Genomic DNA, 26766 nt, shown 5'->3' with positions numbered 1-26766 from the left:
TAATGATTTGCTGTCACTTTAATTGCCATGGCTAAATTCTATGGAATTTCAGCACTCGAGCAGAGAAGGCTAATGACCTTGTAAAAATTCAGCTCCTGCCATTCCATAGCCGGGAAAATGTGTCAAATTTAATTGATTCTACAGTGTAAATGCACCTCTGATCTCCCAGAGTCCTAGTCCAACACCACAAGTATACCACACTTGCTGCCCCTCTGAAAGTCACAAAATGGACTTGACACTATGTGTGGCCCATGGTCTACACTTTGTACACCACAGCTTTATATGATGGAGAAGAATTTGGAGGAACTGTGCTCACAATAGAATATCAGGTTCAAACCCAAGTTCCACTCAACAACATTCATACACTCAAAGGATGGTTCATAAAACTGAGTTCTCAGTCTGCTAGTTTCTTGGAACTTCCCATTTTGAACCATTTTAGACTCACCACAAATGCAATCTTTCTTGCAGTATTTTGGAACTTCTGCTTCCAGTTTTACTCAAAGATTAGGAATGAATGAGTAAAATAATATTTTTCCAGAGAGGTCCCTTGCACCAAGTCCCGAGTGAATCCAGATTTTGGGAATATGCCATTTGCAGCTCAATTGGAAGCTCAGTTTTTCAAAAGTAAGATCCCAAACTCAGTGGGACTTAACTCCTTGGTGAACATACCTAAGATTTCATTGTTTGTATTTGTATTTTTGCTTAGGATTAAATCCATTCCAATTTATGCTACTGATTGCACTACTCTCTTCCTTTGTATTAGTGTTTGTTGCAGAACTGAGGGCCCTGATTTGAAACACTTCATTTCAAAAGCAAGCACAAAAATCAATTTCTTGCTAGATGCGGACTGTTCATTTCTGAAGGGGAAAGAATCAGCAAGGACACGAGACAGAAACTCATTTGGTATTTGTAAGTTTCTGTGCAATGTTTTTTTCGTGTACATCATAGATAGACATAAGCACAATCCAAGACAAATTGTGCTCATGTCCAAAAGTTTTGGAGTTCAGAATTTTTAAATATTTGCATACACATCATTAGATATCTATGGCCCCAACCCCACAGCCATATAAAATTCACATTGAACTAGATTATATGGCAGTGTGGACTCAGATAATCCAATTCAAAGCAGAAATTGTGGATCATCTGCCTTGATATTATGGGTTACATGGCTGTGTGGAAAGGCCCTCAGAAATAAAACCCAAGTCTACACAAAAAAATCATTTAAGTTTCATATACACATTGTACACATGGCCTGAATGTAATTCAATTGTATACTCAATATTTTAAATAATTTCAAGCATAAAAAAGTTTGTGTACACTGAATCACCAGAAAGCAAAGACTTAGTCCCCCATGAGATTTTGGATTTGTAGCTAAGGATTACTCAACCTCTATATAATTTTACTGCAAGCTTCTTTATTTTAAATTTAGACTAATTTCTTACTATGACATGTATTTAATTTAAATATCTAGTAAACAAAGGTAGTCTAGTATCTTTGAAAATACTTATCCTTCAAAAATCTGAATTTATTTGTAGAGTTGCCCTAGAAAACATGGACATTTCCCCCAAAGAGAATGGTTTCTACTGCTGTAGATGGTGGACATAGAAGGCAGAGTAGTAGAAATTAGTGTTATTTGAATCCAGCTAACATCAAGTAGGTTCAAGACATTCTAGCAGCAGTGCAAGTTTGTCCTGTTCCCAGCTGAAGAACTGCATTATCTCTACAGTGTAGATGCACCCCCGGAATCCATAAATTGGAGCAGTGATGGGATCAATTCGGATCTGGCATTCACGGTGTGACTAAAGGAGCCCTGCCCTTTAATTCTAAGTACAGGCAGTCCACAAGTTATAAACAAGATAGGTTCTGTAGGTTTGTTCTTGTTGGATTTGTATGTAAGTTGGAACAGGTACATTTTTAAAGTGCAGCTCCAGCCAAATCTCTCTCTCTCTCTCTATCCTAACTTTGGATAGCTTAGGATAGAGTTAACACCGCTGTGATGTTTGTTTTACCATCTGTGCCCCTGTTCAGAAGATTTCACCTCACTTTCTAGTCCCTGTGGGATTTTGAAAAATTTGGCTTGTTGTGGAAGCAAGGATTGGTAAGAGAAAGCTTCAGTTGAGACACCTTTTCTTCATAACTCTTTCAGGGGCACATTTCCCTTCTGAGGGGTAGATTTCCTCTCCCTTCCTGTTGTCCTAAGCTTGCTGAAATTGCCAGCCCTCACATAAATATTAAGTAAATACCAGCTGTAAGGGCACCATATCCAGCCTGCTCTTGGATGATAAACGGCCAGTCTGGTTAGTTTGTGGATGGAAAACCAGACCACCAATGAAAACCCGGAGTGGTGTGCTGTATTTCATAGAAAGGAACTAGAAAAGCACTTCTGTGGATTCTTTGTCTAAGAAAACCCTATGAAATTCAAGGAAACTGCCACAAGTCAACAGGCAACTCGAACACACACAATGACAATTGAATAGTTTCATTCTCAGTAATTATAATAGCTCACTATTATAATAGCTCACTATTCACAGTAAAATTAATATTGAAGACTAAGAAACAAATCTTGCTACTTCTAAAGCAAATATTGAAACCAACACTCCTTTAGAAGAAACAGGATTTGTTCTTCCTAAAGCCTACAAGAGGATTAAAATAAAGTTTTAAGCTGAGTAATCTGTGAAGTGTTGCCTTTCTTAATATGACCTCCTTTATTGGAAGAATGTAGGAGGGTGTTTAAAGGTCATAATCATAGTGGTGGTCTTTTTGCCATCTGGAGGAGTGTGGTATGTGGTGGAAGGAAGAAAATGAAAAGAGCTTCTGCTGCAAAGGTGAAAATGGGGGAATTTCTCTTGCTGTCTCCCCCTCTGTGTGTCTGTGTATATAGAACAATGGTAAGAAGAAGAAAAAAACTGTGTGTGTAAGTGACATAATTTGAAATCAGTATGTTAACAGAAGTTGAAAATACAAAAGTTAACTAACTGGCCTAAGGAAAGTAGGAAAGTTATTCAAGGTCCTAATATAAATTGCCTTCATGTTAGGGTGGAGGTCAAAAGGGGGTGCCTTCATTTTAGGGAAAAGCTGAAAGAGGACTGGTGGGAAGAGAAAAAGTGGGAATACACTGCAAAGAGCATCAGTTTAAACCACAGAGGGGGCAGGATAGGTAAACACGGAGAGAGGACATTTTAGGTTACTCCATTCCTATTGGAAGGGGATCAACTTTTCTGGATCTGATCCTAATCCTTGTACCAAGTTTGGAAGCTCCAACTGGTTCAAAATACAGCAGCCAGATTAGTTACAGGAACATCAAAGAGTGAGCATGTTACACCTATCCTAAAGTCAGTCCACTGGCTGCCAATTAGTTTCTGGGCAAAGTAGAAGGTGATGGTTTTGACTTTTAAAGCCTTACATTGTTTGGGTCCAGGTTACCTAAAGGATTGCCTTCTCCCATACAGTCTGTCCCACATACTTTGGTCTTCTGGGGGCATCTGCTCCAATTTTTCAGAACCTGACTAGCAACTACCACCCAGAGGACCTTTTCGTCAGCCACCCCAAGACTGTGGAAAGACCTGCCAATAGAGCTCCAACAGCTAAATCAGCTGTCAGAATTTAAGACATAAATGAAGACTTATCTCTTCTGGCAGGTCCACCCAGACAGTCTTTAAACATAAACATGAATTTTAATGCATGTCCCTTGTTTAATCTCTGTTTTGTCTGTTTTAATATGTTTTCATTGATATATGTTTTGGTATGTAACTTTTATGGAGGTAGGTTTTAGTGTGTGTATTTGTAGTGTGTTTGCTATGTTTATTGTGTATTTACATTGTTTTGTAACCCACCTCGAGCCATGAGGAGAGGCGGGTAATAATAATAATAATAATAATAATAATAATAATAATAGTTATTGTTATTAATCAGTACTGAGGATCTGGTTGATGCAGTGGAAGTGATGGGATCCTTAGGTGGGAATGACATGCACAAGAAATGGAAAAGGGGGAAATCACCAAAGAGGGATTCAAACTAATAACCACGGAAGACGATAAGGCTAAGGCACAAAATGAACTCAGGCTTGCTAGAGAGATTTGTTGTTGTTCATTCGTTCAGTCGTCTCCGACTCTTCATGACCTCATGGACCAGCCCACGCCAGAGCTCCCTGTCAGCCGTTACCACCCCCAGCTCCCTCAAGGTCAATCCAGTCACTTCAAGAATGCCATCCATCCATCTTGCCCTTGGTCGGCCCCTCTTCCTTTTCCCTTCCACTTTCCCCAGCATCATTGTCTTCTCTAGGCTTTCCTGTCTCCTCATGATGTGGCCAAAGTACTTCAACTTTGTCTCTAGTATCCTTCCCTCCAGTGAGCAGTCAGGCTTTATTTTCTGGAGGATGGACTGGTTGGATCTTCTTGCAGTCCAAGGCACTCTCAGAACTTTCCTCCAACACCACAGCTCAAAAGCATCGATCTTCCTTCGCTCAGCCTTCCCTAAGGTCCAGCTCTCACATCCGTAGGTGACTACAGGGAATACCATGGCTTTGACTAGGCGGATCTTTGTTGCCAGTCTGATGTCTCTACTCTTTACTATTTTATCGAGATTGGACATTGCTCTCCTCCCAAGAAGTAAGCGTCTTCTGATTTCCTGGCCACAGTCTGCATCTGCAGTAATCTTTGCGCCTAGAAATACAAAGTCTGTCACGGCCTCCACGGTTTCTCCCTCTATTTTCCAGTTGTCAATCATTCTTGTTGCCATAATCTTGGTTTTTTTGACGTTTAGCTGCAACCCGGCTTTTGCGCTTTCTTCTTTCACCTTGATTAAAAGGCTCCTCAGCTCCTCCTCGCTTTCGGCCATCAGAGTGGTGTCGTCTGCATATCTGAGGTTGTTAATGTTTCTTCCAGCAATTTTCACCCCAGCTTTGCATTCATCCAGCCCCGCACATCGCATGATGTGTTCTGCATACAAGTTAAAAAGGTTGGGTGAGAGGATGCAACCTTGCCGTACGCCTTTCCCAATCTTGAACCAGTCTGTTGTTCCGTGGTCAGTTCTTACTGTTGCCACTTGGTCCTTGTACAGATTCCTCAGGAGAGAGACAAGGTGGCTTGGGATGCCCATCCCACTAAGAACTTGCCACAATTTATTATTATGATCCACGCAGTCAAAGGCTAGAGAGATAAAAAACAATAAAAAGCAGTTTTTGGTTTGTCATTAGAAAATGAAATGGTAGGGCTTATGCGAAGAGAAGGTGGTGAAATGCTAACAGAGGATAGGGAAAAGGCAGAGCTGCGCAACACCTTCTTTACCTCAGACTTCTCCCAAAAGGAGACTGAGGTTCAATCTGAGCAAAACGGAGTAGGTAAAGAATTAGTCCAGGAATGCCTAGCAACTCTAAATGAATTCAAACTTCCAGGGCCAGATGAACTACATCCAAGAATATTGAAAGAACTAGCATAAGTCATTTCAGAACCACTGGCAACAATCTTTGAGAATTTTTGGAGAACAGAAGTACCAGCAGATTGCAGGAGGGCAAATGTTGTCCCTGTCTTAAAGAAGGGGAAAAATGAGACTCAAACAATTATGGCCCCATTTTGGTAGATACATGGAATGGTGTGGATGTAGCATATCTCGATTTCAGTAAGAACGTCCCCTATGACCTCCTTTCAAGCAAACTAATCAAAGGCGGGCTATTAGATGGATCTGTATTTGGTTAAGCGACTGAACCCAAAGGGTGCTCACCAATGGTTCCTCTTCATCTGGAAAGAAGTGACTAGCAGAGTACCGCATGATTTGGTCCTGGGCCCAGTGTTGTTCAAGATCTTTATTAATGACTTGGATGAAGGTTTAGAGGGTGTACTTAACAGGTTTGCAGATGATACCAAATTAGGAAGGATAGCCAGAGAACAGGATCAGAATTCAAAATGACCTTAACAGATTAGAGAGCTGGACCAAAACTAACAAAATGAATTTCAACAAGGACAAATGTAAAAAACTATACTTAGGCAGAAAAAATGAAATGCAAAGATACAAAATAGGTGATTACTGGCTCAACAACAGTACATGTGAGAAAGATCTTGGAGTCTTCATGGACAACAAGTTGAACATGAGCCAGAGGTGGCCCTAGGTAATTTTCAACGGTAAGCAAACAGTATTTTGCCGCCCCCCCCTCCCCCCAACCAATCATTGATATATATTTTCTGTTCGTCATGGGAGTTCTGTGTGCTATATTTGGTTCAATTCCATCATTGGTGGAGTTCGGAATGCTCTTTGATTTTAGGTGAACTATACATCCCAGTAACTACAACTCGCATATGTCAAGGTCTATTTTCCCCCAAGAGCACCTCAAGAGCGCCCCTGGGCAAAATAAACTATACTGCGAATGCTTACTTTGCGTAATGGGTTGAACCGCCCCTGACATGAGCCAACAGTGTGATGCAGCAGCTTAAAAGCCAATGGAATTTTGGGATGCATCAAAAGGAATATAGTGTATAGACCAGGCATGGGCAAACATTGGCCCTCTAGGAGTTTTGGACTTCAACTCCCACAATTCCTACTGGCTGTTAGGAATTGTGGGAGTTAAAGTCCAAAACACATGGAGTGACAAAGTTTGCTCATGCCTGGTATTCTGCTTTGGTTAGACTTCACCAGGAATACTGTGTCCAGTTCTGGGCATCATCACAGTTCAAGAGAGATATTGACAAGCTGGAAGGTGTCCAGAGGAGGGCAACTAAAATGATCATAGGACTGGAGACCATGCCCTATGAGAGGCATCTTAAAGAACTGGGTATGTTTAGCTTGCAGAAGAGAAGGCTGAGAGGAGACATGATAGCCATGTATAAATATGTGAAATGGGTGTCATAAGGAAGAGGGAGCAGACTTGTTTGCGGCTGCCCTTGAAACATTATCACATCAACACCACCATTTTTGCAAAAAGCTTGCAGAAAGAGAAGGGAAAAAAACAAATACCAGGTTACCACGTTTGTGGTGGCATCTTTTCTAGGGTTAGTGCAGAGGAAAGGCAGTAAAATTGGGAAGGTTCAAGCAGCTGATGGTATTATAGAATCATAAAGTTGGAAGAGACCCCAAGGGCCATCCAATCTAAAACCCTTCCATGCAGGAATGCATAATCAAGGCACTCTTGACAGATGGTCATTCGGCTCTGCTTATTGTCTCTGTAGAAGGAGACTCCAGCACAGTATGAGACAGCATATTCCAGAGCTGAACAGCTCTACTATCACATCTTGTAATCAATCAGTTAATCAATTAAGTACATGTATATATGAGATGACGGAGAAGATGCCATTTTGTCCTGTCTCAGGCAGCAAAATATTTTGGGCCAGCTCTGATAGTATGAACACCAGGGTTTCCCCTTTATTCAGGGCAAAGAAGCTGGTTGTGAACAAAAACATCTACAAATGATTCATTCACTTTGTTCTAAATAAAGCAGCTACAAGTTTCATTTCCAGATTGACTTTTTCCTCCCCTGAGAGTTTTACTCTGAAAAAGCCCCAGAGGGAATGGCTTTGCCTTTGTTGATCAAATCTAGAATTTCCCCAAAACTGTTTACAACCAAGCAGGTGACATCTGACTTTAGTCATATATAAAACGTGCAAGGTTTTCGTGGATTATCTGCAAGTGATATTATTTAATAAAATTGCAGAATGGATAAAGTATAGTCAGCAAGTATTCAGAAGTCAATCTTCTGTTCCAATGCAATGTTTTGAGCAACTTAAGTGCTGTGCTATGAGCAGAAACAGCAGAATGTCATTTGTTAGTGGCATCACTTAACAAAGGGTTTTAACTTCGTTGTTAATGACCTTGCATTCTATTAATGAACTTGTCACATGGCTGTGTTTCATGGGAGGGGGGGTGGGAAACCCGGCACCTCACATCCCGCATCGCCCGGCTCCAGCTGAGGGCATTCACATGGAGGAAAGTGTGGAGTGTGCTTGGAGCATCCGGCCTCTCCCCATTGAGTCCAACAGCAACCCATGTGAAGAGGTCCTTATTCAAGTACATGCTTTGTCACTGAAAAATCTAGAACTGGTCTTTGCAAAAATAAAAATCCAGCAATATAAAAATGTATCATCTAGTACAGCTTTTCTCAACCTGGGGGTTGGGACCCCTGGGAGGATTGTGAGGGGGTGTCAAAGGGGTATCCAAAGATCATTAGAAAACACAGTATTTTCTGTTGGTCATGGGGGTTCTATGTGGGAAGTCTCTCCCAGTTCTATCGTTGGTGGGGTCCAGAATGCTCTTTGTAGGTGAACTATAAATCCCAGCAACTAAAACTCCCAAATGTCAAGGTCTCTCTCCCCCCCCCCCCCAAACTCCACCAGTGTTCATATTTGGGCATATTGAGTATTTGTGCCAAGTTTGGTTCAGATTTAGCATTGTTTGAGTCCACAGTGCTCACTGGAAGTAGGTGAACTACAACTCCAAAACTCAAGGTCAATACCCACCAGACCCTTCCAGTATTTTCTGTTGATCATGGGAGTTTTGTGTGCAAAGTTTGGTTCAATTCCATCATTGTTGGAGTTCAGAATGCTCTTTTATTGTAACTTTAAATCCCAGCAAGTACAACTCCCAAATGACAAAATCAATCCCCCTCAACCCCACCAGTATTCAAATTTGGGCATATAAGTTATTTGTGCCAAATTTGGTCCTGTGAATGAAAATACATCCTGCATATCAGATATTTTCATTACAATTCATAACAATAGCAGAATTACTATTATCAAGCAGCAACAGAAATAATTTTATGGTTGGGGGTCACCACAACATGAAGAACTGTATTAAGGGTCATGGCATTAGGAAGGTTGAGAAACACTGATCTAGTAGGATATGAACACTTTAAACCAGGGTTGGGGAAAGTGTGACCTGTGCACTTCATCAAATTTCTATGGCCATTTTATGATACACAAGGCCCCAGCCCCCAATTTTGAGATTCTTATTTTTTAGAGTTCAATGCAAATAGATTAATTTTATTTATTAAAAATTTAAAAAAAATTAAAAAAAGAATTATTGTCCCAAAGTACCATAGAATATCCCCTTGGTATACAGGGGTTATTTTTGCCATGTTTGCCATGTTTTGACCCCTTTCAGCTATTTTAGGCCCAGGAGACAAAACTGGAATTGCAAGCTTGTTCTGGGCCTATTATATTCCAATTTCACCCACAAAGTATCAAAATTTTCCTTATCCTTCTGGAAGGAGTTTTTTGCTACAAGCTTTTTCCATTTTTTGTTTTGCATTTTTTGAGGAGGGGGGGGGGGACACACCGTTTAATGTGTCTTAATTCCAATGGTTGCCCACCCCTGACCAAAATGCTACCCAATTACATGCAGTCCCCGAGTTACAAACATCTGCCTTACAAACAACTCCTAGTTACTAATGGAAGTTAGACAACAGTTCAAGGCACAGAATCTGGATTTTATATGGCAGTGTAAAACGGACCTCAGAAGAAAGGTTGCAAGAAACATTCACTCAACTCCAGTTTCTGGATTAACCCTCATTCTGAAGCCATGAAATCATTTCAGAAGCTGTCAACCATATTGAAGCAAAAATTATGTTTCACTTGTAAAGAATGTACACAATTTCAAGTTAAGAGTGTAATAAATTAAACCCAGTATCTATGAAGGGGAGATTAAGTGGTTATCTAATTTATTTATATCGATTTTCCTGGGGAGGCCACCCTTTGTGGGAAGGAGACAACCCTATGGTACAGTACACAAACCCTACATTAGTTGAGTGAAGGTAACACGGAAAGTTACATTTCTTACTTCAGTTTGGCAACAACAAGGGTACGGCTGAAGAGGAAAAGATGTCTCGCTGTGGTTTTCATCCCTTCAGTTATGATAACGGTGTCTGTGAGGATCAGCTCTGAGTTTTCATCAGTCAAGCCTAGCACAAAAGGACATTGCTCAACTGGTACCAGGCAACCAGGGTTTTCTCTGGAAAACAAAACACAGATATTCATCTTTCTGTATCAAAGATCCAGGCAAGGCAATGGATTCACATGTCCTAGAGAAGTCCAAGGGGATAATCCAATTAAAATGGGTGGTAAAACTACAGTCAACATAAAATGTAAAAGAAAACCACAAGCAAGTAGCCTCTCTTTCAAAATTAGCCATGCTGTTTGTGAGCAAACTATTTAAGGGGAAGAAGAAATTACCCAGCTATTTCTTGGAGTGAGGTGGGGTTTATTTCTTAAGAATTACAGCTTGCTCTCTACAAATGTGTGTATTTCATTATTTGCAGATTTCATTACTGTTTCCATTATCCTAGGTCCTCCAGCATGGTGCCATGGACAACTTCTAGTTGAAGTTGATCATAGAATTATCCTGGAGGACCTAGAAATTCCTAGAGATAAGATTTTTCTAGGCATTTTAGACTCTCTGGTGATCAATCTCTAGTGAAAGGTGACTACATAATTGTGCTGGAGGACCTGGAGTAGGGGTCCTCAAACTAAGGCCTAGGGGCCAGATACGGCCTTCCAGGGTCATTTACCCGGCCCTCACTCAGAGTCAACCTAAGTCTGAAACGACTTGAAAGCACACAATAATCCCATCTCATCAGCCAAAAGCAGGCCTACACTTCCCACTGAAATACTAATAAGTTTATATTTGCTAAAATTGTTCTTCATTTTAATTATTGCATTGTTTTAAGTGTTTGTTTTGCACTACAAATTAGAGGAATTTTGCACAGTTGTGTTCTTATTCTGGAGATGCAATTGCCATAGTGGAAATAAAAAAATCTTAGAAATATTGTTTAAAATGTATTTGCAAAATAGGCTCAGCTTTATAATGTCTACCCTGGCTATGACTGTTGGATGGAACACTAGAAGGGAAGGAGAGGAATCATAGACTCCTAGAGTTGGATAAGACCTTGTGGGCCATCCAGTCCAACCCCCTGCCAAAAAGCAGGAAAATCGCATTCAAAGCACCCCCAACAGATGGCCATCCAGCCTCTGTTTAAAAGCTTCCAAAGACAGAGCGCCCACCACACTCCGGGGCAGAGAGTTCCACTGCTGAACAGTTCTTACTGTTAAGAAGTTCTTCCTAATGTTCAGGTGGAATCTCCTTTCCTGTAGTTTGAAGCCATTGTTTTGTGTCCTAGTCTCCAGGGCAGTAGAAAACAAGCTTTCTTCCTCCTCCCTATGACTTCTCCTCACATATTTATACATGGCAATCATATCTTCTCTCAGCCTTCTCTTCTGCAGGCTAAACATGCCCAGCTCTTTAAGCCGCTCCTCATAGGGCTTGTTCTCCAGCCCCTTAATCATTTTACTTACCTTCCTCTGGACACATTCCAGCTTGAGTGAGATGTTTTTGAGCTGTTTGTATGCACATGGAAGAATACTATCCATATAAACTTTGGGTGGGGAATCTTTGGCCCTCCAAATGTGGAAGAACAACTACTACGCCCAACATAACTCACTGACCAGATTGACTTGGGCTGGTGAGAATGAGAATTCAACCCCTTCCAAGGCTCACCTGGCCTAATACAACCCTATGTAGGTTGAGTGCTCCTGCTGCATAGTTTCTCTTTACACTGGATTTCAGTTTCTCCTCTTTCAACTTACTGGATATGTTGTATCAAACATGGCTACATAAATACATAGAAAAATCATGCTGTATCAAGAGCTTAAAACTATCCAATCCAGCATCCAGTTTCTATAGTAGACAGCCAGATGCTAGAGAAAACAGGACATGAGTCCAATGCTGTACAATTCCCATATGCTGAGACCAGAACCCAGGGCTTCATCTACATGCATCTGTCAAAATGTGCCCTCTCTGAATTTTTGAGGTCTTGAGGAGATTCAATGGTATGCATCCACCAGAGATGAACAGAGAGTCATCTTAAGGAGTTTTAAAGGTCTTTCATGTTGAATCTATGGTAACTTTTGGTAGAGGGTTGTTTATTTCAGTAAGATTCATGATTATTGTTTCTATAGAGTTTCATGACTTGGCATTTTAGATGGTTTTAATCTGTTTGTTTGATTGATTGATATGTATGTTAATTGCTTATAGGTTTAGATTGTTTTATATTTTAATGATATGTGTTTTTACTGTTTATTTGTGCAGCATTAAATTTTGGCCAGATTTGTAAGCTGTCTTGAGTCTCCTCCGGGGTTGAGAAAGGCAGAGTAGAAATGAAGTAAATAATAATAATAATAATAATAATAATAATAATAATAATAAGTTCAGTAATGTGCCCCCATGAATGCAAGGGTCATACTGTGCTAACTGCCCCACTTATATTCTCCAGCAAATGGTATTGAGAGATATTTTCCCTCCAGTACTACCAAAGACATCATGAGCTTTCACTCTCCATGAGTACATCTCAATAAGCATGTATTCATAGATCATAGAGAGCAGGAATGCATCCCTGTTTCAGCTGGCACCTGCCTTCTCAAGACAGAACTTACTGGAAATAGGGCACTGATATTGCTCATTGCAGACCATTTTACATTACACAGTTATAGCACTCATTCAAAAGTAACTGCCATGGCTGCATCCCATTGAATTTTGGAATTTGTAGTTTGGAAAGGTCCTAGAGGTCTCTGGAAAAGGATTCTAAATATGTCATAAAACTATCAATTCCAAGATTCCATGGAATGAAGCCATGGTGGCTAAAGTGGAATCAAAGTGCTATAACTGTGTGGTATAAATGCCATTATACCAAGATAATTTTGCTATATCTCACAAATCTTTATAGAAATGTATTTTTTTTAAAAAAAAGATTCACAGTCATGGACAAAGTGATGGATTATCGCCCAGAGTTTCTGTACTATGTCTACTCATACTTGAAGGTTTGACTCACCCGTTGGATGACAGCCAAGGCTTACTCCATGCTTTAGTGAACACAAGTGAAGGAGCTGAGCTTCGACGATGAACATAGTTCTGGAGGAGCTTTAAAAAAGCAAGAAACATGCAGGCTAATTAGCTTCTCATCCCTCCCATTTGCCCCCTTCATTCTGCCTTTTTTCTAGAACACAGTATGTGCAACTCATGCACAAAGGACTGTGGATTTAAGAAGTGATGGAGAATATGTGAACATCCAGATATTGTTGGCCTGTAACTCCCATCATCCTGATCCCATTGCTAATATTGAAGGATGATAAGAATTGCCATTGTACAGCATCTGGAATATCAGATATTCCCCATCCCCAAAGGTTTAATTATGGGAGGGCAAAATAAAGGCATTACTTCCCCCCGCCCGCTCATCAAATTCTGCCCACAATGAACATTTAGTTTAATTTTCAAATTTCTAGCATTGCAGGATGTGGGAAGCACTGAAATCCATTGACAAATAGAATTCTTATATTTGTTGTGTTTTCAGATCATTGGTAACTGTCAGGGGCGGCTCGACCCATTACGCAAAGTAAGCATTTGCAGTATAGTTGATCTTACCCAGGGGCGCTCTTGAGGCGCTCTTGGGGGAAAATAGGCCTTGACATATGCGAGTTGTAGTTACTGGGATGTATAGTTCACCTACAATCAAAGAGCATTCTGAACTCCACCAATGGTAGAATTGAACCAAATATGGCACACAGAACTCCCACAACGAACAGAAAATATATATCAGTGATTGGTTGGGGGGGGGGGGGCAAAATACAGTTTGCTTACCATTGAAAATTACCTAGGGCCGCCTCTGGTAACTGTGACCCCACCTCCCCTTTGGATGCTTAATCTATATTTCTAAATGCTTTTAAGTTGTTTCAATGCTGGAAATTTGGCAAATGAAGGAAATTTCAAGGCAGAGGATGAGAGCAGGACTCTTATGTTCCATTTATGTAGATTGAAATATTTAAAAATAAATGCATAATAAATTTCTATTGAACACATTTTTAAACAAATCAAGGGGCCTCTACTTACATTCCATGGGCAGGGAAAGAGATTCTTATCTCCCACCATTTCTTTTGGAAGATATAGAGTAAGTAATACGCGTTGTGGATACTAGAATCATATACTGAAGCTCTGAGTTGACTATTTAGCACAGTGTTTCTCAGCCTTCCTACTGCTGTGACCCCTTATTACAGTAACCCATGTTGTGGTGATCCCCAAAACATAAAAATTATTTTCGTTGCTACTTCATAACTGTAATTTTGCTATTATTATGAATTCTAATGTAAATATCTGACATGTAGGATGTATTTTCACTGGACCAAATTTGGCACAAATGCCCAATATGTCCAAATTTGAATACTGGAGGGGTTGGGGGAGGATTGATTTTTGTCATTTGGAAGTTGTAGTTGCTGAGATTTATAGTTCACCTACAATCAAAGAGCATTCTGAACCCCACCAACGATAGAATTGGGTCAAACTTCCTACATAGAACCCCCATGACAAAAAAATACTGGAAGGGTTTGATGGGCATTGACCTTGAGTTTTGGAGTTTTAGTTCACCTACATCCAGAGAGCAAGAGGAGGGCAATTGGTGGGAGGATTTGCTGTCTGTTTCCAAAAACAAAGAGAAGAATAGGCGGAGAGATCTTCAGCCTTCTCTGCCAAAGGGATTCCTAAGACCATCAGAAATATGTGTTTTCTGATGGTCTTTGGTGACCCCTCTGAAACCCCCTCAAGAACCCCTCAGGGGTCCCGACAGCCAGGTTGAGAAACACAAGAGCATTTCCTCTTGAGGGCAATCAAGGAAGGAAGGAAGGAAGGAAGGAAGGAAGGAAGGAAGGAAGGAATAGTGCGATATGTACCTCTTTATGAACAACTTTAAAATAGGCTAAGAATATCCTTATTTCGCGCAGTATCCTTGAGCTTGATACTGAAATGGCAGCACCAAAATTGCTTCTGAGCACATGTGCCATTTAGTTATTTGTTTGATTTTCACATTTCTCCTATGTGTCAGGTTCAAGAAGGAAAAAAGATACTGGTTAAAAGGTAACATTGGGCTTAGGTTTTCAGGCTATTTGAATGCTGAGCATGTTCTTAACCCCTGGGGTTATATGCATTATAGAATTAATGCAGTTTTACACCACTCTAGCTGCTGTGGCTCAAAGTTCTAGAATGATGGGAGTTGTAGTTTTACAAACAGTTTAGTTTTCTCTGCCAAAAAAATATAAATAAATATAAATCTGAGGATTCCATATCACTGAGCTATGGCACTTCAAGTGGCATCAAATTATATTAATTCTACGGTTCAGATGCACCATTGACATTTGTAAATGGTAAAATTCTTTAAACATTATGACCTGGATAAGTAAGTGTGAAAAATATGACAATTTTATTATGTTTGATTGTTTTTCCCAGTTAAGGACGGGTCTTTTTCTGAGTCTGGAGAATGGTATTGATTCATTATGACTGTGTGTCAACAACAAGCTTACCCAAGTCTTGTTCAGCAGAGAATGTACTGAAGCCACACTCTCCTACACCTTTTGGTTTCACAGCAGTGGGCTGGTAGCAATGACTTTTTCTTATTACTGTTATTTACTGATAGTAGGGTAAAACAGACCACTTTTTGGAATTTTCTCTGCTGTGAAATTCTAGTAAATGAGTATATACAGAATACAGAGACAACATATCTTGTTCCACTCTTCTTAACAAAAATATTAGATGTTCACTACCCTTCCTCTCCACTAAAAAAAAAGCCTTTTGGGGTGGTCATCTGCTGTGATATTCTACTATTCAACCTGTGTGAAGATGGAATGAATGCACATAGTATCTGTTCTGCTATATCTATCATTTTATTATACATTATGATCTGCTTTGGAACCCCCGGTGGCACAATGCGTTAAACCCTTGTTGGCAGGATTGGAGACTGACAGGTTGAATCCAGGGAGAGTGGGTTGATCTTTGTCAGCTCCAGTTCCCCATACGGAGACACAAGAAAAGCCCCCCACAAGGTTGTTAAAATATCAAAACATCTGGGCATCCCCTGGACAATGTCCTTGCAGATGGTCAATTGTCTCACATAAGAAATGACTTGCAGTTTCTCAAGTCACTCCTGACATGAAAAAAAATGGCCTGCTTTGAGTCTAGTGCTTTGAATGTTGTCTAGAATTCAGAGAAAGCTTTGGAATGATTAAAAGCACAGTTGATTTGTGGGTACTTAAAGGGTTCATGAAGTGATTTCTGTTGATAACACAGTATACTAGCAGAATCACTTCCTTCTCTTCTCTGATGATTTGTCTGTTTTCACAGAATGAAGAATGCAGTCCAGGCCCGTAGCCAGGATTTAGTTTCGGGGGGAAGGGGGCTGATTTTTTTCAGGGGGGGGGGCTGAGTCTGAGTGAAAGAGGGTCTAGCCTAGCAAACCTTTTGTATCAATACCCCCATGCATATGGGATATATTGAGTATGGTGATCAGATCATGATATGAATAAACATAACAGTTTAAATAATGCACCACTAAGGCCTTTTCGCGAACCACCATGAGAATTTCGGGGGGGGGGGGTTAAGCCCCCCGAGCCCCCCCCCTCCGGCTACATGCCTGATGCAGTCAATAAAATATTATCCACCAGAGTCCTCTAAAACAGTTTGAGGTGGTAGGTTTTTCTTTTTAGGAGAATGAAGAAAGAAAGAAAGAAAGAAAGAAAGAAAGAAAGAAAGAAAAGAAAAGAAAGAGGATTGCAAACTTCTGGTAATACTTGTACATAGCCTTGTGGCTTTCTGAACCACTTTGAAGTGACCTTTGATACCTATAAACTGGAGTAGGTTAGCCAGAGGCTAGCCAGATTTACATCAAGATAAACTCCCGTTCCTGGCAAGCCATCAGTCAGAAGGAAAATTTATGTAATTTTGCATGTGCCCTTTTTATTTATTACTTTCTTTCTTTGGTAGTGTAATGAAGCAAAAGCATGTGTGAAAATAATGTGTTGGAGAAGATAAATGAACAGTCAGCCCCAGATAGACTGGCTTGATTCTTTCTTGATAAATAATGGTGCCTTGTAGAACTTGTCTCGTTGCTGTCTTGTACCACCAGCAAAATAAAATACTAGTAGTGATAGAATCATAGAGTTGGAAGAGACCTCATGGGCCATCCAGTCCAACCCCCTACCAAGAAGCAGGATCTAGAAGCTGAAGAGCATTTAAATAAATGGAGAGCGAGAGCGTGCACTACTAAGTGTCCTTTCACACTACAATTTTATAGGAGTGTGATTCAACTTCAGGTGCAATGGTTGCATCCTATGAAATTCTGGAATTTGTAGTTTGGTGAGGCAATAGAGCAGGCATGGGGAAACTTCGGCCCTCCAGGTGTTTTGGACTTCAACTCCCACAACTCCTAACAGTCTACCAGCCAGGAATGTAGCCAGGGGAGGGGGGCTTGGGGGGCTTGGGGGGCTTCAGCCCCCCCCCCCCCCCAATTCTCATGGTGGTCTGCGAGAAGGCCTTACTGGTACATTATTTAAACTGTTATGTTTATTCATATCATGATCTGATCACCATGCTCAATTAATCCCATATGCACGGGGGTATTGGGGTAACGATACAAAAGGTTTGCTAGGGTAGACCCTCTTTCACTCAGACTCAGCCCCTCCGCCCCCGAATCAAACTCAGCTCCCCCGAAACAAAATCCTGGCTACGGGCCTGCTTCCAGCTGTTGGGAATTGTGGGAGTTGAAGTCCCAAACACCTGGAGGGCTGAAGTTTGCTCATGCCTGCATTAGAGCAATGGTTCTGAACCTTTGATCCTACAGGTGTTTTGGATTTCAGTGGCCAGAATCCATCATCATTGACCATTTTGGTGGAGGCTTATGAGAACCGAAGTGTGAAACAATTGGAGGATGAAAGGTTGATAATCTCTGCATTTAAGTACTTCGACTAAAAAATTCTTAACATGCCTCCCTAAACTGCAAATTCCAGGACTTCATAGAAATTATAAATGCCAAAAATATATGGATGCTCCAGTCCCATGATATACAATGGTGTCCCTTCTATCATCAAGTTTATTTGTCAGTGCACAACATCTATTACAAATATTCTGAAACTAACATACTTACACTAAACAAAGGAATCACAAAGAGGATTTTAAAATATATTGTTTGTTATTATCCCAATCTTATTTTTGAGATGTCCAGATTTCTATAATTTATAAGAGACTGACTTTTTGAATTTGACTCTCATCGGAAATGTATTTGCTAATCAACAGCAAGTGTTCTCCCCATGATGCAGCCTTATGAAGAGAGAATAACAGTCCAGTGTTTCCAAGATTCCCATTCCTAGAAATGCCTGGTTTTTTTGGATTACTGTGACAAAGGGACTGCCTTGGAAGTGCGTTCACCTGGTTCAAAGAACTTCAGCAAAACTGTTATCAGTGGTTAACTAAAGAAAGCACACAACTCCCTTGTAGTAATAGCTCTGCTAACTGGCCATCTGTTTGCGGGCCCAGTTCAAAGTACAGGTAGTCCCCAAAAATTAAGAACGGGGGTGAGACAACAGGAAGTGAGAGAAACCTCCCCCTACAAAGCGAAATTCACTCCTCTAAAGAGTTATCATGAGGAAAGGGGTTCTCCACTGACGCTTTCTCAATAATAATCCTTGTTTCCACAACAAACCTTTTTTTTTTTTCAAAATCCAATTATCACATTTGGGGAACTGCCTGTACTGGCAATGAGCCGTAAAGCCCTATATGGTTCAGATCCAGGTTATCTGGGCTGCCTTGAGCCCCAGTTTACCAAAGCTTGTAGAAATATAGTAGTAACAAGAACAGCAAACAACTGATGAAATTGTTAGGCATTTTATTGAGCTCATGTGTAGTACAATAGAAAAAGAATTGGGTAAATAAAAAGGAATGGGCAGAACTGAAGAATTTGCTGACACTGAAAACAACCTTTTGTAAGTATGTTTTATGGAAACCTTGCAAACTCATCTCTATTTGATAAGCAAAGAGTTGAAAGCATTCCCTTGTGTGCTTAGTGAAGCATGTGCATGATTGGTCTCTCCAAACGTGTATTTGTCACAAAGGCATATAGGACAACAACAATCCTATTCATTCCTCATCTTGGCACCAAAAATGCTTGTCTTGTCCAATGAAACTCATCAGCTGATTTCTCAGAAGGTAATGGTCTTCTTTAATTACCCCTGCTTTGGTGCTCAGGGGGTTGGAGAGTTTTAGAAACAAAATATTGAATACTAGCCAACATGTGTGTCTCAAACCATAACTCTTTGGCCAGCTCTGGAACTCTTCTAATGGCAAAGAAACCAAGCCAATATAGGGAACACTGGTAGAATTTTTATTGAAGAATTAGAAATAATAACAAGCAGCAGGGAATGTGGCCATTGGCCTTGGGTAAATTCCTTGGTTGGATAATAAGGCCTTTTCTGCACAGTCCAACATTTTATAGATGAAAATCAGGACATATGTGGTCAAGCAACATCAGACTTTGGTCAAAATGGCAAAACTGGTTAATGAGAATCACACGAGCTTGGAAAGCTGGCAGCAACTTACTTTTGCCTGAGTCTACAGAGAAAGGCAAGATTTTCCTCTTCTTTTTGAATCCAGTTTGCAGCAATTGCAGCATGCAGGGAATGAAGAGGGAGGAGAAAAGAATCAGGGACATTTTAAAGCAACTAGAATGGGATGATAGAGGAGTAATCCAGACTCTCCTTGTCAAATCAGGATTATCAAAAAGGGATATCATATTCCATTTTCCCTACAGTTGGATGATTATTGGTTCTGTGATGCAGTCACTAGATTCCACACTTTTATAGTATCTTTGATCCAGGATCAAGGGAGTGGATGGAGTTTTAAAAAAATCAACCCAAATCCGTGAAGGCCTTTTGACAGGGATGGAGGAGAGTTAACTGCTTTTATTGTGGCACAGCATTGGATTTAGTATAGTACTATATAAAATATTTTATTTGACTGGAACTCTCATCAACCCTTGTTAATGTTCAATATATTCAGTTATTCCATGGCTAGTTGTCATGCATAATGGAAGCTGTGTTTTAGCGACATCTGGAAGCTCATGGGTTCTCCACCTTATCTAAGATGAAAAGAAGAACAAACCCCCCAAAAATGTTATTAAAGTGAAATATGTGCCCTGTGAGTTTCATAGAGTTTTCTTTGGCAAGAAATACTCAAAATTGGTTTGGCATGGCCTACTTTGAAATACAGCCTACAGCACCCCGACACTGTATAGTGATCGACCTTCCAAGTACTGACCAGGCCTGAGCCTGTTTAAAGACCAAAATTAGACAAAGTCTAGTACAGTGGTTCTCATCCTGTGAGTCCTCAGGTGTTTTTGCCTACAACTCCCAGAAATCACAGCCAGTTTACCAGCTGTTAGGATTTCTGGGAGTTGAAGGCCTAAACATCTGAGGACTCACAGGTTGAGAACCATTTTTGTTGAAGAATTAGAAATAGTAACAAGATGTTGTAGCTCAGCGTGTTGCTCGAGTTGCTACTCCTAGTAGCAGGGGAAACGGGTCTACTTTAGAGTCATGGGGAGAACAGCAGCATCAGCACATTAGAGAAATCACTATGGCTCCAAGCGATACTGACACGTTCCCAGGTTTCTCCGATTGGGAGATGGGGGATGGGGAAGGGAGCAGAGGTGTAAAGAGGGCTGCTCATGAGCCAGAGTCTGAAGGGGAATAACAAAGGAAGCGTATTCGGGAAATACTTTGTGCACCAACAGAGGATGAAGATTTCTTTGGGTTTGAAAGGGGTTCTGGGACTGGGAGTGAAATGGAAGATGATGAGGAGTTAAATTGGACCCGTGTGCAAAACATAAGGGATATCTGTAACCAGCCCACCTTGAGTGAGGAATTTGAGGGGTTCACTGGAGTTTGGCAGCCAGGGGACTCTTGGCAGGATCTGAATCCTGATAATCATTGGCAGAGGTGGAGGGATGGGCATTCAGCTGCAGGTTTGGGAGCAGCTGGGAGTGATGATGAGAGGGTGGGGAGCTCATCAAGCTCTGAAGAAGAATTGTAAGATAAAAGGGGGTTCAGTTTGACCTGTAAGTCGCAGAAGGCAAAGTGTCTTCATGGGACATAATTCTTTGTACCTGCCAACTTTCCACCTTGGGTCCTGGGCTATAGCTTTGTGAGTTCCTGTGTTCCTGTTTCCTGGGTGTCTTCAACGTTCCAGCTTTGCTTCTCTACGGAATTGACTATGGACTGGTTTGACTTCGCTTTTGGACTTCTGGACTTTGTTTGCTAATATCTTTGTGACTTTAACAACTTTCAGTTTTGAAACAACGTTTTTTTCAGCTTTAAAGACTGTGTTCTTGCTACATTTTGATTTTTAAGCAATTCGCTTCATCTTCAGTTTAATCCGGATCAAGAGGCAGCGCTATAATCCGGATTATATTTTTGTTTCTCCTATTGACTTATTTTTGGTGCCAAATTGCTCCAACAGACCTTAGCACTGTAGTTAAGTGCTTTATAGGTCCTTTTGTTTGCAATAAAGCTGTGTTTGAACCTTTAATCTGTGTCTGGCGTGGTTTAAGGCTTCTGGGTTCTGACACAAGAAGCAGGGAATATGCCCATTATCTTAAAGGCATTACTGTCCATCAATCTGTGCATATAAGTAATCCTTTATAACTTCTCATGTTCTCAAATATATGAGGAAATCCTTTTTCTGTGTCTCTTTTTTTTTTCTTGCTCAGAAAAGTTATGAAAAGGGGCTTTCTCTGTGATGGCCCCTGAACTTCTGAATGACCTGCCCACTGATCCTTACATTCCAGAGCTTCTTTCCAAGTTGAACAACAGTGGGTGGTGGAGACATATGCTTTTCCTTACCATTGACATGTTTTGTCTCTAGCAGTCAATCAAGAATGTGTTAGGTAATATCGACAAATATCTCATGGCCAACTATTGATTTCTCTTCTTATGCCATGAATTTTAAATTTGGCATTCACCATTATTAGACAGACTGTCATAACCAAATTCTTCCCTACTTGAATTAGCACTTTTAAGCTATCCATAGGAACTAGTTACATGTGACCCATTTGTGCATGTTAGATCATTATAGTTTCAATTAGTATTAGAAGAAATAACAATCATATTCATCAAGTTGCATCTCTACAGGATGTTGATATAAAATTTGGTTGGTAAATGTTCAGCACACTGAGACCAAGAACATCTTGTGTTTCACAATTCAACTGGAATAATCTCATTGATAGAACAAGCTACGCAACATGATTTAATCAGACAGAAGATGTGCCTATCTCCACGTATACTGTTTAAAACTAATTGGAATGAAGAAGAAAAATGAAACTACCATCTTTTGGATTGATACCTCCACCCTCTGATCCAAACTAAAATTTAAAAATTAGTACGGATGCTCTTATACTCACTGGATTCCTTGTTGCAGTGTTGCCATCATAGCTTCCCCTCCTCAGGTTGAGCATCACACTGTGAGTCTGACTGTGTGAATAACCCCAGTTTACAGACTCAGTCATGGCAAAACCGGATCTGAATGGTCCACGACACTTGGCTAACCATGCTTTTGAGCACTAATGAGCAGGAGGTGCTGAACAAACTGCAAGCTACAACACATCAACAGAAGGGAGGAACTGTTTACAAAGTTAGTGCATCCATACGGCCTCAGGAAGTTTATCAAATTAAATGACAACAACACAACTTACATTTTCTTTTGATAATCTCACCTCTTCTTCTTGGTGAATTGCCATTTAGAACCATGATTCATTGCAGGAGTTTAGTGTGATTTTGCTTTCCAGAGAGGGAAAGGAGTTCCTAAGTATTTATTAGTATTAGGAACAGGAGGGTGGGGTAACCAATACCCTCCTAAAAATAGCCATGTTGTTTGTCCTATCAGAATTACATGTATATAGCACATAGTTTGAAATCTACTACATTTTTCAGGACAAGTCTGACCATATCTGGAGGACTAAGTATTCCCCATCCCAAAGAAAGCAAGTTTGACATATTGGTTAGAGTGTTGGACTAGGTATAATATTGGGAGTTGGGAGGATCATTTTAACCTTTTAACCTATGCTAGTTTCCCAACCTACCAGTAACTCAAGAGCATTATCCTGCTTCTGCTCATTTATATTTTGCTCCACCATGTAATTATATTTATTTAGGTAAAAAGTAATTTTCCAACTTTTGCCTCCCACTGTATCATCTAAAGACAGGATAAGAGAAAGGTTCAGTTGTGCTTACAAATTCTTAGAATGATAGCAAGTAACTTCCAAACTTTGGTCATCACTCCAATAATGGTATACTCTGTAACTAGTCAGTAAATCAGATAAGTGCGCCAGTGTTATTTGTACTCTTTCTTAGTGGCTTGACTGTTGCAACGAATAGCCTTTGGAAAGCTGATTCTAATAACTGTTTTACCCAAGATATCTGTAGAAAGCTAACAAATCTATATGCCTTTTACAAGTATTTAATACTAAGAATATATGATCATCTACACCTAATCTACATTTGTTTTGCAAAACTCTTCCATCCAGTAACTACTAACGGTAGCCCTATGACTACAACACCTCTAAGTCATCCTATCCTCAACAGTCCTCCTCAAGCCTTGAAGCCTTGAAACCTTGAAACCTCAGGGTTGTATTTCCTGATTTTATCTATCTGGAATACAGTCTTCCTCTTTTCCCATTGCCCTCCACCTTATCAAGCATTATCATACTCTCTAGTGAATTATCTTTTCTCATAGTATGGCCAAAATATGATGCCTTACTCTAATCATATTGGCCTCTAGGAAACATTCAGACTTGAAGTGCTCTAAGATCTATTTATTTGTCATTCAAACACTACATCTCAAATGGGATTGATTTCTTCTATCAGCTTTCTTCATTGTCCAGCTTTCACAACCATAGAAATGGGAAATGGGATGACAGGGGTTGGACTGGATGGCCAATGAGGTCTCTTCCAACTCTTTGATTCTATGATTCTATATAAACTTATTGGTATTTCAATGGGAAGTGTGGGCCTGCTTTTGGCTGACGAGATAGGGTTGTTGTTGTTGTTGTTGTTGTTGTTGTGTGCTTTCAAGTTGTTTCAGACTTAGGTTGACCCTGAGTGAGGGCCGGGTAAATGACCTTGGAGGGCTGTATCTGGCCCCTGGGCCTTAGTTTGAGGACCCCTGCTCTAGAGTGTGTTGGGACACACTCTAGAGCAGTGGTTCTCAACCTGTGCGCCCCCAGGTGTTTTGACCTACAACTCCCAGAAATCCCATCCAGTTTACCAGCTGTTAAGATTTCTGGGAGTTGAAGGCCAAAACATCTGGGGACCCACAGATTGAGAACCACTGTATGTCCCAACTTTGCTCAGTGCAGGACAAAGTCAGTCTAAGGGCAAAATACTATGGATACTTCCCAGACGTTGCTGTGCATTGTGAAGACTGCCAGCCCTGGATTTAGGACGAATATGTGGTTTTTTACCTAGTATAAACAAGCCTAAGTCTAATTCCTCAGTTTTGCATTTCTGCCTATTCACACATATAGTCTGCCTATTCCTAAGCACTTCATTCCCTGTATCTGAGGCTGGATCTACACTGGCCTATATCCCAGGATCTGATCCCAGATTAGCTGATTTGAACTGGATTATATGAGCCTACACTATCAGATATAGGCCAGTGTAGATCCAGCCTACAAAAGCTTTTGCTATCCATTTCATCCTTTTAGTTAGCCTCTAACACAGAATCCTTTTCCCTGTATATTACCTGACTATTTTCTGAGCTTGTGGAGTTACATACCATATTTTACTTATTCTTCAGATATATTAAAGCTTTGGAATGAGATGATTGCAAAACCTAGAATAATTTTGTTTTTCCATTTCCTTTTAAGCTTTACCTTCTTTGAACAATCAGTCATGTTATTAAGATATTACATCAGACTGAAAAGATTAACCATTGTGCTTAGAACTTTGATCCATTAAGCTAATAAAAATAATAGCCTGAAAGTTTGCAAAAGGATGCAGACCCAAAATTGTTCTTCATTTCAATTATTGTATTGTTTTTAAGTGTTTTTTTTGTACTACAAATAAGATATGTGCAGTGTGCATGGGGATTCATTCATGTTTTTTTTTTCCAAATTATAATCCAACCCTCCAACAGTTTGAAGGAAAGTGACGGTGACTCTGTTTAAAAAGTTTGAGGACCCCTGCTCTAGAGTATCCAAGGGCTGTGGGTGAATAGCGATGACTGAACTGGGTCTGCTTTGACCTGATCCATTGATTGTATGGCTCTTTTATTCAGTGGTTATAGCCATATTTTACTGATTCTATTTTAATAGAGGTTGTTTTTATTCAATTTATGTAAGGTTTATGTAATGTGTTATTCATATTATATGTTGATGTATATATTTTATGTATTGTATGGCACCTTTGTGTACTATTCTGTAAGCCACCCCAAGTCCCTATGGGAGATGTTGTTGGGGTATATAATAATAATAATAATAATAATAATAATAATAATCCATTGTTCACATGTAAACCACCACCATTACTCTTCTCCTACATTGATCAGTGCAGGGAAAAGGATGGGTCATCCTGTGTTGCCAGAGCCACACTTTGCCAGCACAGAGCTCCTTACGAGTGCCTAGCCATTGTGTTTACATCTGTTGAGGTCAAAATCTGCATGATCAGTGAGAAGGAGGGGGATTGCTCTAGCTATGCTTTGCTGATTGCGGCAGATGTGACAGGTGATGACTAAGTGGTTGCAGGGAGATCTATGGCAGACAATAACAGTGACATTCAAACAAGGGACAGCAATGACAGGGGTCAGCAAGGGGATGAGCTGGACCATCTGGACACACAGCCCCAGATTCAGGAGGTATGGGACTTATCCGGAGCAGTTCCATGGCAGAAATACCTGGAATAATCTGTCCTATGTATCCACTCCCTCAGTGTGCTAAAACTTTGTTTTGTCAGTTTTTCTCCAAAGTGCTGTAAAATCCCCCTTCGTACTGATATTTCAGATTAGCACGGCTATGTTTTTGAATTCGAATAATCTATATTAGAGGTAAATTAATTTATTAAATCCCTGGCCATTTTATATGAAATATTTAGAGCTGCCATATTTCAGATTTATTTGAGGACATTGTTGCATGTGCTGCTCACTCAGGATTTTTTCACATTATGCAGTTATAACATTTATACCACTTTAACTGCCATGTTTGCATTTTGTGGAAACCTGGTTTCCAAAGTTTGGTGATGCACTAGAACTCTCAAGCAAAGAATTTTAAATACCATTCTCTAAGACTGGATCTATACTGCCATATAATGCAGTTCAAAGCAGATAATCTGGATTCAGAAACTGGATTATATGGCAGTGTGGGTGGGACCTTAATTGCAGTTCCTTGGATTCCACAGGATGGCACTATGGCAGTTAAAGTGGAATCATATGCTAAAATTGTGTGAAATTGTGTGGTTTGCTACATTTCGCTATGCTTGGCTACTAGCTCTCAAATATCACAAAGGGGTCTGTGCCTATTCCTGTGGCAACAATTCCACTGGTAACTCAAGAAGTCTAAGTTTTGTTTATTTACATTATTTATTTATCACCTTTTGACCCATGAGGGTCCCTGATGTAATGCACAATCTAGAATGGACACTATAAGACATTTGATAAATAACAAAAAAACTTTCATTTCAGACACCTGATTATTATTGCAGCTGAAGAAGTGCCATGGTTATCAATCTCATCTCATGAGAAGATAGAAAACTGACAGCATACTACTAATTTTAGATTATAGGTTGTTCCAACAGTGGACAAGAAACAGAACAAAACCCCAGATATGCAGTTGTAATTGCCAAGGATTTGCTTTGAGCTAGTTATGAGTTATAAGTTAATTCCAAATGGAACAAAACATACAAATACAAGCAGCAGTTACCAAAACTATATTGTTATGAG

At 40.2% G+C, this 26766-nt stretch overlaps 1 protein-coding gene across 1 annotated transcript in view; it reads right to left on the bottom strand.

The window, feature by feature from the left end:
- The window catches only part of TAGAP (T cell activation RhoGTPase activating protein), a 58663-nt gene extending 36292 nt beyond the window's left edge, over window positions 1-22371 (bottom strand). Inside the window, exons 1-3 of the mRNA XM_067465829.1 lie at window positions 22238-22371; window positions 12803-12891; window positions 9760-9930 (exon numbers count right to left, since the gene is read on the bottom strand). Coding sequence (XP_067321930.1) covers window positions 9760-9930; window positions 12803-12891; window positions 22238-22342 — 365 coding nt within the window. The 5' untranslated portion in view covers window positions 22343-22371. The remainder of the gene's footprint in view (window positions 1-9759; window positions 9931-12802; window positions 12892-22237) is intronic.
- Window positions 22372-26766: the final 4395 nt, after the last annotated feature.

The sequence above is a fragment of the Anolis sagrei genome, chromosome 1 (genome assembly GCF_037176765.1).
Source record: "Anolis sagrei isolate rAnoSag1 chromosome 1, rAnoSag1.mat, whole genome shotgun sequence".
Classification (NCBI taxonomy): domain Eukaryota; kingdom Metazoa; phylum Chordata; class Lepidosauria; order Squamata; family Dactyloidae; genus Anolis; species Anolis sagrei.
This window is presented reverse-complemented; position numbering and strand designations above follow the sequence as displayed.